General features: G+C 38.4%; 1 protein-coding gene across 1 annotated transcript; it reads right to left on the minus strand.

The window, feature by feature from the left end:
• Nucleotides 1-6,196: 6,196 nt before the first annotated feature.
• LOC110331439 (olfactory receptor 2AG1-like) lies at nt 6,197-7,147 on the minus strand. The gene has a single exon (XM_021212038.1). It carries the CDS (start codon nt 7,145-7,147, stop codon nt 6,197-6,199), a length of 951 nt encoding a protein of 316 aa, XP_021067697.1.
• Between the last annotated feature and the right edge of the window lie 10,132 nt (nt 7,148-17,279).

Below are 17,279 nucleotides of genomic sequence, written 5' to 3' on the forward strand. Positions count from 1 at the left end.
TTTAACTTTGGTACATGGTATCTGTCTGGAAAACCATACATTTCACCTAGTTTTTACAGTTTTGTTGAGTATAGGCTTTTGTAGTAGGATCAGATGATTTTTTGAATTTCTCCAGTTTCTGTTGTTATGTTTCCCTTTTCATTTCTGATTTTCTTAATTTGGATACTGCCTCTTGGCCCTTTAGTTAGTTTGGCTGGGGGTTTATCAATCTTGTTGATTCTCTCAAAGAACCAGATTTTGGTTTTGTTGATTCTTTGTATTACTCTCTCAGTTTATATTTGGTTGATTTCACCCCTGGGTTTGACTATTTCCTGTTGTCTACCCCTCTTGGGTATGTTTGATTCCTTTTCTTCTAGAGCTCTCATGTGTGCCATTACATTGCTAGTGTAAGATTTCTCTAGTTTCTTTACCAGTGCACTTAGTGATATGAATTGTTCTCTTAGCACTGCTTTCATTGTGTCCCTAAGTCTGGGTATGATGTGTTATCATTTTCATTTTCCTGGAAGTCTTCAATTTCTCTCTTTAATTCTTTCTTGACCAAGTTATCATTGAATTTAGAGTTTTTTAGTTGCCATGTCTTTGTGGACATTCTGTTGTTTCTGCTGTAATTGAAGATGAGCCTTAGTCTGTGGTGGTCTGATAGGATGCATAGGATTATTTCAATCATCTTATATTGGTGGAGGGTGTTTTGTGACCAATTATATGATCAATTTTGGAGAAGGTACCATGAGATGCTGAGAAGAAGGGGTATTCTTTTGTCTTAGGGTGGAATGTTCTGTAGATATCTGTTAAATCAATTTGGTTCATAACCTCTATTAGTTTCACTGTGTATCTGTGTCAATGACCTGTCAATTGGTGAGAGTGGAGAGTTGAGCTCTCCCACTATTACTATGTGTGGTTCAATGTGTGTTTTGAGAGAGTTTTAATCACGGTTAATGACGGCTTCTATTTTAATAGGGGGTTAAAGGTCTTTTAAATTGTTTATCTCATATTGATTTATCTTCATACGTGGTACCTATCAAAAAATTGTTCATTTATTTTAGATTTTCCAAATTTTTGGAGTACAAATTTTTATGTATGTCCTGATGATTCTTCAGATCTCCTCCATATCTGTTGTTATGTCTGCCTTTTTTCTCATGATGATGATAGAGAAATTTAAGAAGGACATAAATAATTTCCTTAAAGAAATACAAGAGAACACAGGTAAACAGGTAGAAGAACTTAGAGAGGAAACACAAAAATCCCTTAAGGAATTAGAGGAAAATTCAACCAAACAGGTGTAGGAACTGAAAAAAAAAAATCCAGGATCTAAAATTGGAAATAGAAACCATAAAATAATCACAAAGGGACACAACACTGGAGATAGAAAACATAGGAAAGACACACAGAGTCATAGATGCAAGCATCCACAACAGAATAAAAGAGATAAAAGAGAGAATTTCAGATGTGAAGATACCATAGAAAACATCAACACAACAGTCAAAGAAAATGCAAAATGCAAAAACCTCCTAACCCAAAACATCCAGGAAATCCAGGACACAATGAGAAGACCAAACATAAGGATAATAGGATAGAAGATAGTGATGATTCCCACCTTAAAGGGCCAGGAAATAGCTTCAACAAAATTATAGAAGAAAATTTCCCTAAACTAAAGAAAGAGATGCCCATGAACATACAAGAAGCCTACAAACTCCAAATAAATTGGACCAGAAAAGAAATCCCTCCCATCACATAATAATCAAAACACCAAGTGTACTAAACAAAGAAAGAATATTAAAAGCAGTAAGGGGAAAAAGTCAAGTAACATATAAAGGCAGACCCTATCAAAATTACACCAGGCTTCTCACCAGAGACTATGAAAGCCAGAAGATCCTGGACAGATGTGATACAGACCCTAAGGAAAAACAAATGCCAAGCCAGACTACTGGGGAATACTGAATGGCTGAGAAGTGCTTAAAGAAATGTTCAACATCCTTAGTCATCAGAGAAATGCAAATCAAAACAACCCACTTTGACAATTCCACTTCACACCAGTCAGAATGGCTAAGATCAAAAACTCAGGTGACAGGAGATGCTGGTAAGGATGTAGAGAACACTCTTCCATTGCTGGTAGGATTGCAAGCTGGTATAACTACTCTGGAAATCAGTTTGGTAGTTCCTCAGAAAACTGGACTTAGTACTACCTGAGGACTCAGCAATACTACTCTTGGGTATATACCCAGAAGGTGCTCTAACATGAAATAAATACACATGCTCTATTATGTTCATAACACCCATATTTATAATAGCCACAAGCTAGAAAGAACCCAGATGTTCCTCAACAGAGAAGTGGATATAGAAAATCTGGTACATTTACACAATGGAATACTATTCAGCTATTAAAAACAATGACTTCATGAAATTTGCAGGCAAATGGATGGAACTTGAAAATATTATCGTGAGTGGGGTAATGCAATTACAAAAGAACACACACAGTAAGCACTCACTGGTTAGTGGATATTAGCTCCAAAGCTCAGAATATCCAAGATACAATTCACAGACCACATGAAGCTCAAGAAGAAGGAAGACTGAAGTGTGAATATTTCAGTCCTTCTTAGAAGGGGGAACAAAATACCCATGGGAAGAGTTAAAGAGACAAAATGTGGAGCAGAGACTGAAGGAAAGGCCATCCAGAGACTGTCCCATACGGGGATCCATCCCATATACAGTCATCAAACCCAGACACTATTGTGGATGCCAACAAGTGCTTGTTGACAGGAGCCTGATATAGCTGCCCCCCAAGGGGCTTTACCAGTGCTTAACAAATACAGAGGTGGATGCTCTCAGCCAACCATTGCACTGAACACAAAGTCCCCAATGGAGGAGCTAGAGAAAGTACCCAAGGAGCTGAAGGGGTTTGCAGCCCCATAGGAGGAACAACAATACGAATAAAGCAGTACCCCCCAGAAAGCCCAGGGACTAAACCACCAACCGAAGAATATGCATGGTGGGATTCATGACTCTAGTCACATATGTACCAGCGGATGGTCTTGTTGGTCATCAATGGGAGGAGAAGCCCTTGGTCCTGTGAAGGCTCTATGCCCCAGTGTAGGGGAATGCTAGGGCCAGGAAGTGGGCATGGGTGGGCTGGTGAGCAGGGAGAGGGGCAGGAAAACAAACCAGGAAAGGGGATAACATTTGAAATGTAAACAATGAAAATATCTAATAAAAATGTTAGTAAAAGTAGGATTTATGAAATTCTTGTATCTTTATGAAATTCTTGTATAGATGTATCTGGAGGATATCATCCTTAATGAGGTAACCCAATCACAAAAGAAGTCACTAGATATACACTCACTGATAAGTGGATATTATCAGAAACTTAGAATACCCAAGATACATTTTGCAAAACACAAGAAAACCAAGAAGGAGGACCATCGTGTGGATACTTCATTCCTCCTTAGAATAAGGAACAAAATACCCACGAAAGGATATAGGTAAAGAGACAAAATTTAGAGCTAAGATGAAAGGATGACTATCCAGAGACTACCCCATCCGGGGATCCATCCCGTCATCAGCCACCAAACCCAGATACTATTGCACATGCCAGAAAGATTCTGCTAAAGGGACCCTGTTATAGCAGCCTCTTGTGAGGCTATGCCAGTGCCTGGCAAACACAGAAGTGGATGCTCACAGTCAGCTATTGGATGGAACACAGGGCCCCCAATGGAGGAGCTAGAGAAAGTACCCAAGGAGCTGAAGGGGTCTGCAACCCTGTAGGTGGAACAACAATATGAACTAACCAGTACCAATTGAGCTTGTGTCTTTACCAGCAAATGCAGCAGAAAATGGCCTAATCGGCCATCTTTGGGAAGACAGGCTCCTTGGTCTTGCAAACTTTATATGACCCAGTACAGGGGAAGGCCAGGGCCAAGTAGTGGGAGTGGGTAGGTAGGGGAGCAGGGGCGGGGGGGGAGGGTATAGGGAACTTTCAGGATAGCATTTGAAATGTAAATAAAGAAAATATCTAATAAAATATAATAAAAAAATTTTTTAAAGTAGGATTTATGAAGAAATTTGTATAAAACCCCCTTTGTTTCTGAGATAATTAAAATATACTTCTTTTAAAAGAAGTTTGAACAGAGGCACTTCACATGGGTAAACACTGCTTTTCACAGAAGAGATGAATAATCAAAGAAAATCATGGTTAAAAATATAAGTCACCCTCCAGTGTGTTCTCATGGTCAAAAATCTCCAAGGCATGCACTTCAACATAAACCATTGCTGTAGCTCCTGGTTGCAAACCATAACTACATGATAGGCTTTTGCTACTGCAAACACTGTAAACTTGGTTTGCACACCTCTATTTTCAAACTCTATGGCATCAATGTAAATAGTAATAGTAGTAATAATAATAAAAAGAAAGCGCATTTCATTTTATTATTTCACCAGTTCTAAGACTATTTATTCCACATTAAAAAAAAAAAGCCTTACAAGGTATTAACAAATTTCCCAAACCACTTATATCCCATTATATATAACATATTTAGTACAGATGAAAAAACACTTAACAACAAATTTTAAATTTATTTTTTTAAGTTGAGTTACAAGACAGTAGGTTTCCATATGATTTTTCCATACAGCCTTTCCTTTTATCAACACACCCATCCTGTATCTTCCCCACCTTTTAAAACTTCATTCCACCCCCAGTATTCCCATCTCTTCTACAGATGCTTCAGGTTAAACATACAAAACTAAGTACTCAAAGTCAGGATCAACACATGAGAGGACATGGGGCACCTTTATTTCAGGGTATGAGTTATCTCACTCAGTATTACATTTTAGGCTGGAGAGATGGCTCAGCAGTTAAGAGATCTGACTGATCTTCCATGAGATCTATAATGGGATGTGATGCCCTCTTCTGGTGTGTCTGAAGAGAGTGACAGTGCACTCACATGCATAAAATAAGTAAGTCTTAAGAAAATTACTTTTCAGTTGTATCAAGTTGCTTACCAATTTCATAACTTCATTTTTCTTTTTAGCTGACTAAATTTTTATTGTTTTGCCATCCCTAGCTGTTATGAACAGAGCTGAATATGGACAAGCAAATGTCTCTACAATATGGTACAGATTATTTTCAGTATACTTCTAGGAGAATATGGAATGGTCATATGGTAGTTTGAGTTTAGCTTTTTGAGAAACCTCTAGATGGATTTCCAAAGGTAAATAACTAGTTTAGTCTCTTTTTAACCATGTCCATATATACTTCTCCATGCCACCATTTGCTGTTATTTATGTTTTTATAATGGTAGTCCTGACTAGGTTTTTCACTGATAAAAAAGGCATAAAAATCAAGTATATGCTTAGGGTGCCATTGGTTATTTTGACGTATGTTCAGATTGTATATTGTTTAAAGTACACACACCCACACACCAAACATGTGAACCATTTACAATTAAGATACTTCGAAACATGATTAAGACAAATGAAAACCACTGTTTTATTCTGCTCCTTTTAAAATATTATTTACAAGTTACAATTAAAAGTGACAATTTCATTACTAACCACTTCAAAGAAGTAAAAGAAAAAAGGAGGCAGAGGAAAAGAAAGAGAAGGAAACAGAAGGAGGAGGAATAGGAGGGAAAAGGGGAAAGGTACATTATGTCACACACACACACACACACACACACACACACACACACACACTGAATACAAGAAAAGTCATCTGACATGCTACCCATAAAAGCTGGTGCTTACAGGTAGAGGAAGAGAGAATATGATGCAGAGCTCTGCCAACTGGTCATTAGACCAAACTGTGTTGATTTATATCTTACCAAGAGTAGTTGGTTTAAAAATTTGTACAAGCCTCAAAAATCCTCTCCTATTGATCTGTAAGAAAACCACTTAAGATTACTTTCTCTGATTTTTAGGTTCAGTATGAACAGAAGATGAGAATAGTCTTGTCTGACTTTATAATCTCAAAAATAGCTACACTGGGAAACAGAGACTAACTTTTAAAGACAACAGATAATTTTAAATAGTGTGAACATCTTGTAAAAAGTCAAATGATAAGATTCAAAGAACTTTTATCAAGGACACATATTCCCAGCTTCTCTAGAAAAAGAAACACTTTCACTTCCTTAGTTTCATTCATTTATAACAGCAATTTGATGACATTGAGAAAGAATAAAGTATAGAAGATACCCATTAGAAGCCCCTAAAAAGTAGACTGTGTAGGCAGAAACCACTTACCCAAGACCCTCCTCAAGGCTCCAGTGACCTCCTTATTCCTCAGGCTGTAAATGAGGGGGTTTAGAGCTGGGGTCACGACAGTGTAGAAAACAGAAAGGAGGTTCTCTTGTTTGGGACTAAGATAGGAACTGGGTAGGACATACATAACTGTGAGAGCCCCATAGTACAGACCAACTACTGTCAAGTGGGAAAAACAGGTGACAAGTGCTTTCTTCCTTCCTTCATTTGAAGGCTTGTTAAGCACCGTGAAAAGAATTAATATGTAGGAAGCCAGGATGGCAGCGAGTGGTGGAATTAGGAAGGCCACACCCATCACATAAACCATGAGTTCATATTTGGAGGTGTCTGCACAGGCCAGCTTCAGCAATGGAGGGATCTCACAGTATAGGTCTCTGATCTTACGGGATTTGCAGAACGGGTACCGCATCGTGTGGATGGTATATCCCAGGGCACTCAGGAGTCCCAGAATCCATGATGTGGCTACTCCAAGCCAGCAGATGCTTGGCCTCATGAAAACCATATAGTTCAGAGGATGACAAATAGCCACATACCTGTCATAGGCCATGAAGGCCAGAAGGAGGTCTTCTGCACCACCAAGTGTCAGTGCCAGGAACATCTGAAGGGCACAACCTTCTATTGATATGGTGTTGTCTTTGAGCAGAAAGTCCATGACAGCCTTGGGGATAATAATTGATGTGAGAAAGAAGTCTATGAGAGAGAGCTGCCCAAGCAGAAGGTACATGGGTATGTGGAGCTGTGCATCCATGGTGATGACCAGCAGCAGCAGCCCATTGCTGACCATAGCCAACATGTACATGGCTGTGATTACAGCACAGAGCAGTTCAGGAGAGCCACTGTCATCTAGAATCCCCATCAAGATGAAGGCACCTCCCAATGTGGAGTTCCAGGACTCCATTCTGTGTCATTTCTGTAGTAGCCAACCTAAGATGGTTCAACACAATTTTGCCAATATGTGTCCTGGTTTTGTTATATCAGAGTTCACTTAGGATATCCAACAGGACTCCAGTAAAATGATGTCTTTCCCACTAGTGAGTAGCTTTGCTTCTTGGTCTCCAAATTTTGAATTGATGATTATATCTTGAAGAAAGATGTGTCTAAGTGGAGATCATCTACTACAATAATAATAATAATTTTAAAATAGGTTATAAGCTGATGAAAATATTATACCAGATGTAACCTGAAGAAGTATCTCTCCAGAAAGACCAAATTATTTCTTTGTTATGATTAATAAAATACCCCATTATTTCTTTAGTGTTAATTTGGTTAATAGTTTTAATATTTCAGCTTTCTTTGTGAATAGACATTTTTTAAATATGAAATTCTCAACTGATATAGAGGTGTGTCCTTAATAAATTACATCCACATTTCTGCCTTTTAAAAATTATTCTTTCTTTTCTTTCTTTTCTGTCGATTTCTTTAAGACAGGATTTTTATGTGTAATCCTGGCTGTCCTGGAAGTCACTCTGTAGACCAGGTTGGTCTCAAACTCACAGAGGTCTATCTGCCTCTGCCACCTGAGGACTGGTATTTAAAGGTGTGTGCTGCCTTTTCTATACAGTCCCAGGTGGCCACAAGAACATCTTGCTTCATCCTGCTCAGTGCTGGCATTTTAAGAATGCACCAAACTGTCCAGCTCATTTTCTATATTCTGTAAGTCTATATTTGTTTATAGTCAATCTACTGTATGAATACATGGTTGTCCACCTTAATTGCCTATTTCAAAACCCCACATTCTCCATGATCCTGAAAAAAGGCTTGCTTTCTAAACCTCTGGAAAATTGAATTTGAGAAAATATTGTGGGTTTGCAGTTAAACCTTGAGGATCAATGTGAACATATTTTTTATTTTAACAGATTATTATACAATGTGTGTCTGCAAAGACACAGAAATAAAAGATTTCTACCCTTCATATAAAAATGGTTCTGCTTATGCTTAGGTAATATGGCAAAATTTGACAAAAGAGTAAGTATTCTGTGCTGTAATCTGTCTGAACAATCCCATCCTAGTCCAGCCATCAATCCTAATGTCCACTCTCCCTCTTGTAAGTAAAAAGGATTTACATTAGATATAAGAGGAAGAGGGATAAGTAAGCGTCCTTTCTGGGAAGCTGATATTGTTATCTGGCTCCAAAAGCCATAAAGAAACCCGTATTTGGAGGCTTCAAAGATTGAAAGGATCCTTGCTGCACATCATAGAACAGGACAGATGAAGCCAACTCAGAACATAAAGTTAGAATGAATGAAAGTTAGTGTGAAAATGAAACATCTTATGTAAATCATATGGCCACATCTTGGCATATTTACATTAACATTTCAAGTGTCCATTGTCTTGTCCGGGGGCCATTAATATTTTGAGAATATGGAATAAGTATCTCATTAAATCAGATAGTCCTTTGGGGGCATTCATCTATTTTATAGGTATTATCAGAAGCCAGAGACATCTATGGCATCTGGAGGCCTAGACAGAGGTTACTTCTAGGAAGGAGTTACTCAAGTCTAGAGTATGACATGGGATTGATCAGTCCTAATGATACTTTTCATGTTCAAAAATCAAAAGTAGATAGTCTGAAAAAGTCATGGATTTGAAGTACTACAAAGCCTGAGAAATGTCAGCTTAAGCCTTTAGGTATTGCTATGGACTCTAATTCTTGACTCAAAATACTTAAAAGCTACATGGATGTCTTTAAAAGTGATGAAATTCCTTACCTTGACTAGTAGGAATCCTGGATACCTGGACCCCAGCTTCACATTGGATTGTTTGGCAGTTGAGGATAATTTCATCACAAACATGGTGGGGAGGTTTAATTTCCTTCAACAATTTTTGATTCAAGTTTTGCTACATTGGGGCAGTATATTACAAATCCACCTTGTCAGGTGTCAAGGATGTGTTTAACGCCTTTCATCTGCAAACACCTCTGGAAATGACAATGGGGACAGCCAAGCAGCTAACAGATTTTGGCCAGTGTCCAGCACAGCAACAAAATGTCTCTGATGTTCTCACACCTGAGCAGAATTACTAGAAACTGTCAATTCAAACAACTTGCAAGGAGTGAACCAGCTGTTCTAGTTTCCTGTCAGTTTGTAGACAGTTTTTGTGGGTCATAGTGAGGTTACAGTGTTTCTGCTAGCAATATCAAAGTTGTGGGAGGGAAGTAGAAAACTTGATCAAAAGCTCAAAGGTCCCTGTCTAGTACTATTAGACATCCCTGGGGCCAGGAGTACACTGGAGCCTTGTTTTCTATTCCCAAGAATCCTTCTCTTCATTATTCTATGCATATTTTTAGATGGACTTGTATCTTATTTGAAATGACCTCCTTGAAAATGTTTGTCTCTGAAACAAGTTAATGAGTCCTCTTGGGTGTGCTTTCTGGCTTGCCTTTCCTGATGTCTTCTGTCATTAAATGAGCTGTGAGGCTCTAGGTTTCTCTTCCCCTTAGCCTCCCATCTGATGAGATTAAGGACACTCATATACACCAAAACCTCACCAGACTTTCCAGAGTTTTTAATGTAGTTCTGAATGAAAATCAAAATGTAACTGAATATCCTTCTATCCTAGAATATAATGTTGCTTTCCTTATTTTTCTTCAGTTCAGTATGGCTTTTCTAGGTAGTTCTAGATGAGGGATATTTGCATTTTCCAATGGCAATCTAGCACAGCTTCTGTTTGTGTTCATGTCTTGGCGCCATGAGTGACGGCTAAAGAAAGAGTTCAATTTTCTTTTTATTAAGCAGGAAAATAGAAATAAATCTATTCCATACTAGAGTTGTAGAGAGTCAATATTAATAAAAATCACTTAAATGCTTTCAGAGACAAAATATCCACAATATAAACACATATAGATGATAATAGCCTATCATTGGCAGTAATAGGACAATGGAGATATGTCTTGAAAAATACTTAGAAAATAAAACAGCATTACTGGGGAGTGGGTAATGGTGGGAGTTATGTAGATGCAATGCTTCCATATATATTTCTCCAAAAACATGTTTAAGTCATCAAACCTATGTAAGTGTGAACCCTACAGGCTACAATATCCATTCTGCAAGATATATCTATTCATGCAATAATTGAAAAATGTCTTTGGAGTAACCAAAATTTTTTCTGATTGGATTTAAGGTCTGATCACAAGTTGAAATCATCATGTGTCATTAATATCATGACCAAGAACTTGTGGCTGAATAGGTCATAGTCCCTAGGGTGAAACTTACTATACTCTATTATAAATGAGCAGAGTATTAAACCAACTCCCAGTGACTTATCTTTATACCCACAGTTTCTCATCAGAGAAGTTTTTATTTATAGTTGATGACAGTTAGTGCACAGACTAAAAATGGTCAAGGTGCAAAAAAGAGACTACTTAGTGGTTGTTCCTAAAGGAAACACTTCTATCACATACCAAGGCTCTAGAATCATTGTGGGAAAGAATATATAAAGATTGTTAGGACCAGAAGTGGATCACTACAAGGAAATAGTGTTTTCTAGAACTAGTAGGGCAGTTGTATATGCAGGTTTACAGCAGTTGAGGCAGCATATACAGGACCTGTTCAAGATCAAGCCAGACAAAATCCAAACATGGGGAGGGGAGGTAGGCATGAAGCCCCAGACCTATTAGTAACTGATGACTGCTGAAAGAAATAGTCAGTTTTCTTTAAGGGTGTGGCCTCTGGTAGGTTGACCATGTTCCAATGGAGGGCCTCATATTTAAGAGTATGTGGAAATACCAACTATATTTGTTGGGATTTAAGAGGGAGAGAGAGAAGGTGGAGAGAAGGGAGAATGGGAGGGGAAGGAGGTATAGATCTGGGAGGAATGGAGAAAGGGAAAATACAAGATACATTGTTCAAAATTATTAAAAATCTAACCAAAAGTGAGAAAGAAAGAAAAATATTTTAGTTGCCAATAATTATTCTTTGAAAATTTTATAAATATATACAATGAAATACATATCCTCAATTTCCTTTCTCCAGCTCTTCATAGATTTCCCCAGTATACCTTGCTCTCTTTTTTATAATCCTTTAAAAGCAATTAGTGCTACCCATATGTGAATGAGTATGTGACTATCCAATGGACATATGGGTCCTACCAATTCCTATATCCTCAAAATGATTCTCCTACCCTCAGCAGTTATCAAGTGGCAAGAAACTTTTTAGTGAGAGGTAATACCTTGAGAATTCATTGCCCTTCTAGTCTTGCATTTTGGGTGACTTTGTATTTTGCAATTTTGTGTAAGTAACTACAGTTTCTGAAATTTCATGGGTGTATGCTGTATTGTGTCCGGAGGACTTCAATTCACAGCCCACTCCTTATTTGTTGACTCTTACATTGTTTTAGCCCTCTCATCCACAATGTTCCCTGAATATTGGTATTGAAGTTAATGAAGTGTCTCCCTTTAGAGCTGAGCACTCATAATCACCTGTTCTCAGTCCTTTGACCACTTATCATTCTCTGCATTGACTTCTGTCCACTGCAAAAAGAAATATCTCTGATCAAAGCTGAGGACAACCCAAGTCTTTGACTGTACACACAAATGTTTAGAAGACAATTTCACAATTATGTTTTTGAAATAGTAATAAGTTCTACCCTACTCTAACCTCTGCATACATGAACTGTAGAGTGTGTTTATTATAGCATGCCTGCAAGAATTACAACCTGTGGATCAGAACTCAAAATCATAGAATGATTGATCTCTCACAGTCATACCACTAGTGGACTGTCTTAGTCAGGGTTTCTATTCCTGCACAAAACATCACAACCAAAGAGCAATTTGAGGAGGAAAGGTTTTATTCAGCTTATACTTCCACATTGCTGTTCATCACCAAAGGAAGTCAGGACAGGAACTCACACAGGGCAGGATCCTGGAGGCAGGAGCTGATGCAGAGGCCATGGAGGGATGTTACTGGCTTGCTTCCTCTGGCTTACTCAGCTTGCTTTCTTATAGAACCCAGGGCTACCAGCTCAGGGATGGCACTACCCGGAGTGGGCCCTCCCTCCTTCATCACTAATTGAGAAAATACCTTACAGCTGGATCTCATGGAGGCATATCTGAAACTGAAGCTCCTTTCTCTGTGATAACTCCTGCTTATGTCAAGTTGACACACACAACCAGCCAGTAGATGGACCGAACATGTCTTGCCTGACATGTCAGTATTATAGTATCCACAGTTCAACATTAGGTAAGATTATTTATGGTTTTTCTCCATCCAGAAGGCTTCTTAATATATTCCATTACTATCTAGACAGTATTGGAGATGTTTCCTGATCTGTTTGAGATTTCTCTATGTACTTCAGTCAAAGTACATGGGGTCTTCAGCAATACGTATTTACCATATAATTTGTGGTGAGTAACAAAGAGCAGTAGAAATGGCCTGCATTATTTTAGAGATCTCTGAACCCTCTCTGACCAATGCCTGCATTATTTTAGAGCTCTCTGAACCCTCACTGACCAATAATTTGTGGGAAGGCATACCATGCCTGGCACTATGATTTTAATGACAAATGTCTTCCTGGAAGAACACCACTATCTACTCATTCAGGGTAGCCGCACTAGAATTTCTGGTATGAACATATGTTTTGGAAGGATCTCACCAAATTTGGGGTTTCATAAAACTTTTTGAGTCATCATTATTTTTGGTTAACCTAAACACTCTATACTCCCATTCTCCATACCCATCATGCTTAAAAATCAATCCCCACAAACTCCCCTTCTTCATTTCAGATGTTTTCTACTACCACCTCCAAACACATCTCCAAATTTTGGTTGCAAAATAGTACATTTCCATGTGTCCTTTTCATAGTCCCTTCCTTTAGGTTGACCTCCCATTGACTCCTTCATTTCCTTTGCCACTTCCTGTTTTAGCCTTCCCATCATCAATATTCCACTTCTCTGTCTTCATCTTGTCTTGTCTATCTTCATTTTCATCTTTTCTATGATCTTTTTTCTACTTTTTCTTAATGAATTCCCACAATGGCTATTTTTAGGATACGTGGATTTTACTTGTGCACCAAGTTAAACACCCAAAACAAAGGTTTGAAGCTTAGTTCAGTAACAGCCTTTGTTTGTTTTCTGGGTGGGAGTTACTTCAATATAACTTTTGGATGCCATTCCCTTATGAATGTCAATGCAAAAATGCTCAATAAAATTCTTGCAAACCGAATCTAAGAACACATCAAAATGATCATCCATCATGATCAAGTAGGCTTCATCCCAGGGATGCAGGGATGGTTTAATATATGGAAATCTATCAATGTAATCCACTATATAAACAAACTCAAAGAAAAAAAAACCACATGATCATCTCATTAGATGCTGAGAAAGCATTTGACAAAATCCAACACCCATTCATGATAAAAGTCTTGGAAAAATCAGGAATTCAAGGCCCATACCTAAACATAATAAAAGCAATATACAGCAAACCAGTAGCGAATATCATTTTTTTTAATTGGGGCATTCGATTGTGTACATTTACCATATATTCCTTATCCATTTGTATATTGACAGATAATAATAAGGTTGATTCCATTTACTAGCTGTTGTGAATAGAATGGCAATGAACATGGGTTGCAAATCTGTCTGTGGTTGGTCATAGAGCCTTTTCAGACTATGTCCAGGCATGATATAGCTCTATCATATGTTAGTTCTATTTATATATTTTTGAGAAATCTCTAGACTGATTTCTAAGTAGTATACTAGTTTACACTCCCATCAACAGTGTATAAGAGCTCCATTTGCATTCCTGATGATGACCGTTCTGACTAGGCTGAGATGGGATCATAGATTAGTTTTAGGCTGCATTTTCTAAAGGGTTAAGGATGCTGAGCACTTTTTATGTGTTTATAAACAATTTGTATTTTTTTCACTTTTAAAACAATTTCTTATAATGTGGCTTCATAATAATCAACTCCAACTCTTTAGCTGTACTCAGATCTATTCCCCTTTTCCTAATAACCTAACATTGTGTGCCTTTTATTAACTCTTCAAGAACAATTTGTGCTTCCCAAATAATTTTAGGTATGTGGTATTTCACTGTAGTGTGGTTGACTTATCAGGGGCTATATACTCTTAAAGAAGAGTGTCTGTCTCTTCCTCCCCTAGTAGCTAATACTACTTATAACCAACATCTTCACTGGGGCAACTGGGTGCTGAAATCCCCTCTCATGTTGGGATTTGATCATTTTGGGTCTTGGACTGGCCTTTTGTGAGTTCATATGTGCAACTTTCCTGTTGTGACAAGAATATAATGTTTTTTTATAGTTATACCACCACTGACTCTTACAATCTTTCTTCTTACTCTCCATAATGATCCCTGAGCCCTATGAAAGATCGTGTGATATAGAGGCTACCCTTAGGGATGAGGATTCTGCAGCCTCTTATTCTCTGTACCTTGGCTAGTTATGGGTCTCTGTGTTAATCACCATCTATGGCAAGCAGATGCTTCTCAGATTAGGATTGATAGATACATTAATTCATTGGTCTAATGTCATTAAGAGTCAGTTTAATATAATTTAGCAGCATTGTAAAAGTAATAGTTGATCTCTTAGGGCCTATGACCTGTCTAGCTATAGGTTCTTGGTCTAATAATGATGCCAGATATAGGTTTTATCTTGTGCACTTCCTCTTTTGATAAATTTTCTGTTCAGTTCTATAGCTCATTTAAAATTAATTATTCTATTTACTTACACCCCAAGTGTTGCCCCTCTCAAAGTCCCCCCTCCAGAGTTCTGAACCCTATCCCCTATCCCTTCACATCTGAGAAGGTGCTTCCCTCTCCCCTGGGCACCCTCTTTCCCTTGGACATTAAATCTCTACAGTATTAGGTGCATCCTCCCCCACTGAGGCCTTACAAAACAGTCATCTGATACATATGTACCAGGGACCTCAGGCCAGCCCATGTATGCTCTTTGATTGGATGCTTAGTCTTTGGGAGCTCACAGAGGTTCATGTTAGATGATACTCTTGGTTTTCCTATGGGGTTGCCATCCTCTTCAGCTCCTTCAATCCTTCCCGTAACTGTTCCATAGGGATCTCTGACCCTCAGTCCAGTGATTGGGTATAAGTACCTGCATCTGTCTCAGGTAGCAGCTGTAGATCCTCTCAGAGGACAGCAATGCTAGGCTTCTGTCCACAAGCACAGCATAGCATCAGTAATCATGTCAGGATTTCGGGCCTACCCATGGGATTGGGCATTGGAGGGCCTTTCCTTCTGTCTCTGTTCCAAATTTGTCCTTCCGTTTCTTTTAGACAGAAACAATTGTGGGTCACAATTTTGAAGGTAGGTTGGTGACCCATCCCTCTACTTGGGGCCCTGTACTATCTATTGGAGGTAGTCACTAAAGGTTCCATCTCCCCACAGTGGGGCATTTTGGCTAAGGTCATCCCTATTAAGTCCCGAGAGCCTCTCATATCCCAGGTATCTCATATCTCTGGGACTTTCTAGACTTTCCTCCCACACCCAACCTCAGCAGCTGCATATTTCCATTTATTCTTCTGGCTCTCTGGGCTTTTCACCTGTTTCCCCCATACCTAATCATGGCCCCCATTTCTCCTCTCTCTCCCCTCTACACCCAGCTTCTTCCATCCCTCTGCCTCCTGTGATTATTTTGTTCCTCCTTCTAAATGGGATTTAAGCATTCACACTTGGGCCTTCCTTCTTGTTAAATTTCTGTGGTCTGTGGGTTGTATCATGGGTATTCTGTACTTTTTGGCTAATATTCACTTATCAGTGAGTACATACCATGCATGTCCTTTCAGGTCGGGGTTACCTCATTCAGGATGATATTTTTCTAGTTCGATCCTTTTGCCTGCAACTTTTTTGTTTTTTTGTTTGTTTGTTTGTTTTGTTTGTTTGTTTGTTTGTTTGAGACAGGGTTTCTCTGTATATCTCTGGCTGCCCTGGAACTCACTCTGTAGACCAGTCTGGCCTTGAACTCAGAAATCCTCCTGCCTCTGCCTCCCGAGTTCTGGGATTAAAGGCATACACCACCACACCCAGCTCTTCAAAATTCTTGATGTTCTCATTTTTAGTATGTGAATAGTATCCCATTGTGTAAATGAACCACATTTCTGTATCCATTCTTCAGTTAAGGGGCATCTGGGTTGTTTCTAGTTTCTGGCCATTGTGAATAAGGCTGCTATGAATGTAGTGGAGTACATGTTCTTCTGGTATGGTAAACCATATTTTGGGCATATGCTCAGGAACAATATAGCTGAGTCTTGGGGTAGAACTATTTCCACCTTTCTAAGGAACTGTCAGATGGATTTCCAGAATGGTTGTTCCAGTTTGCAATCCCACAAGCAATGGAGGAGTGTTCATCTTTCTCTACATCCTTGTTGTCACTTGAGGTTTTTGACCTTATCCATTCTGATTGATGTAAAATGGAATCCCAAGGTAATTTTGATTTGCATTTCTGTAATGACGAAGGATGTTGAACATTTCTTTAAGTGCTTCGAGATTCTTCTGTTGAAAATCCTCTTTTTATCTTGGTACCCCATTTTTTAATTGGGTTATTTGGTTTTTTTGGAGTCAAGCTTCTTGAGTTCTTTACACATTGGGCATAATAGCCTTCTATTGGATGTAGGGTTAGTGACGATCTTTTCCCAATCCTTAGGTTGCTATTTTGTCCTATTTGTAGTATCCTTTGCCTTACAGAGACGTTTAGAAAGATCCTAAGTTAGCAACTTAACAGCACACCTGAAAACTCTAGAACAAAAGAAGCAAACACATACAAGAGAAGTAGAAGGCAGGAAACAGTCAAAACCAGGACTGAAATTAACCAATTAGAAACAATGATAACAATACAAAGAATCAACAAAATCAAGAATCAGGAATCAAGAGCTGGTTCTTTCAGAAAATCAACAAGATAAATAAATCCTTAGCCAAACTAACTAAAAGGCACAGAGACAGTATCCAAATTAAGAAAATCATAAATGAAAAGAGAGAAAAACAACAGAAACTTAGGAAATTGAATAAAATCATTACATCTTACTACAGAAGACTGTATTTGGCATAACTGGAAAATCTAGATGAAAT

The sequence above is a fragment of the Mus pahari genome, chromosome 1 (assembly GCF_900095145.1).
Source record: "Mus pahari chromosome 1, PAHARI_EIJ_v1.1, whole genome shotgun sequence".
In the NCBI taxonomy this organism is placed as follows: Eukaryota; Metazoa; Chordata; class Mammalia; order Rodentia; family Muridae; genus Mus; species Mus pahari.

Excerpts from the sequence above, each read along its gene's own strand:
- LOC110331439 (XM_021212038.1), bottom strand. The coding sequence starts at position 7,147 with ATGGAGTCCTGGAACTCCACATTGGGAGGTGCCTTCATCTTGATGGGG.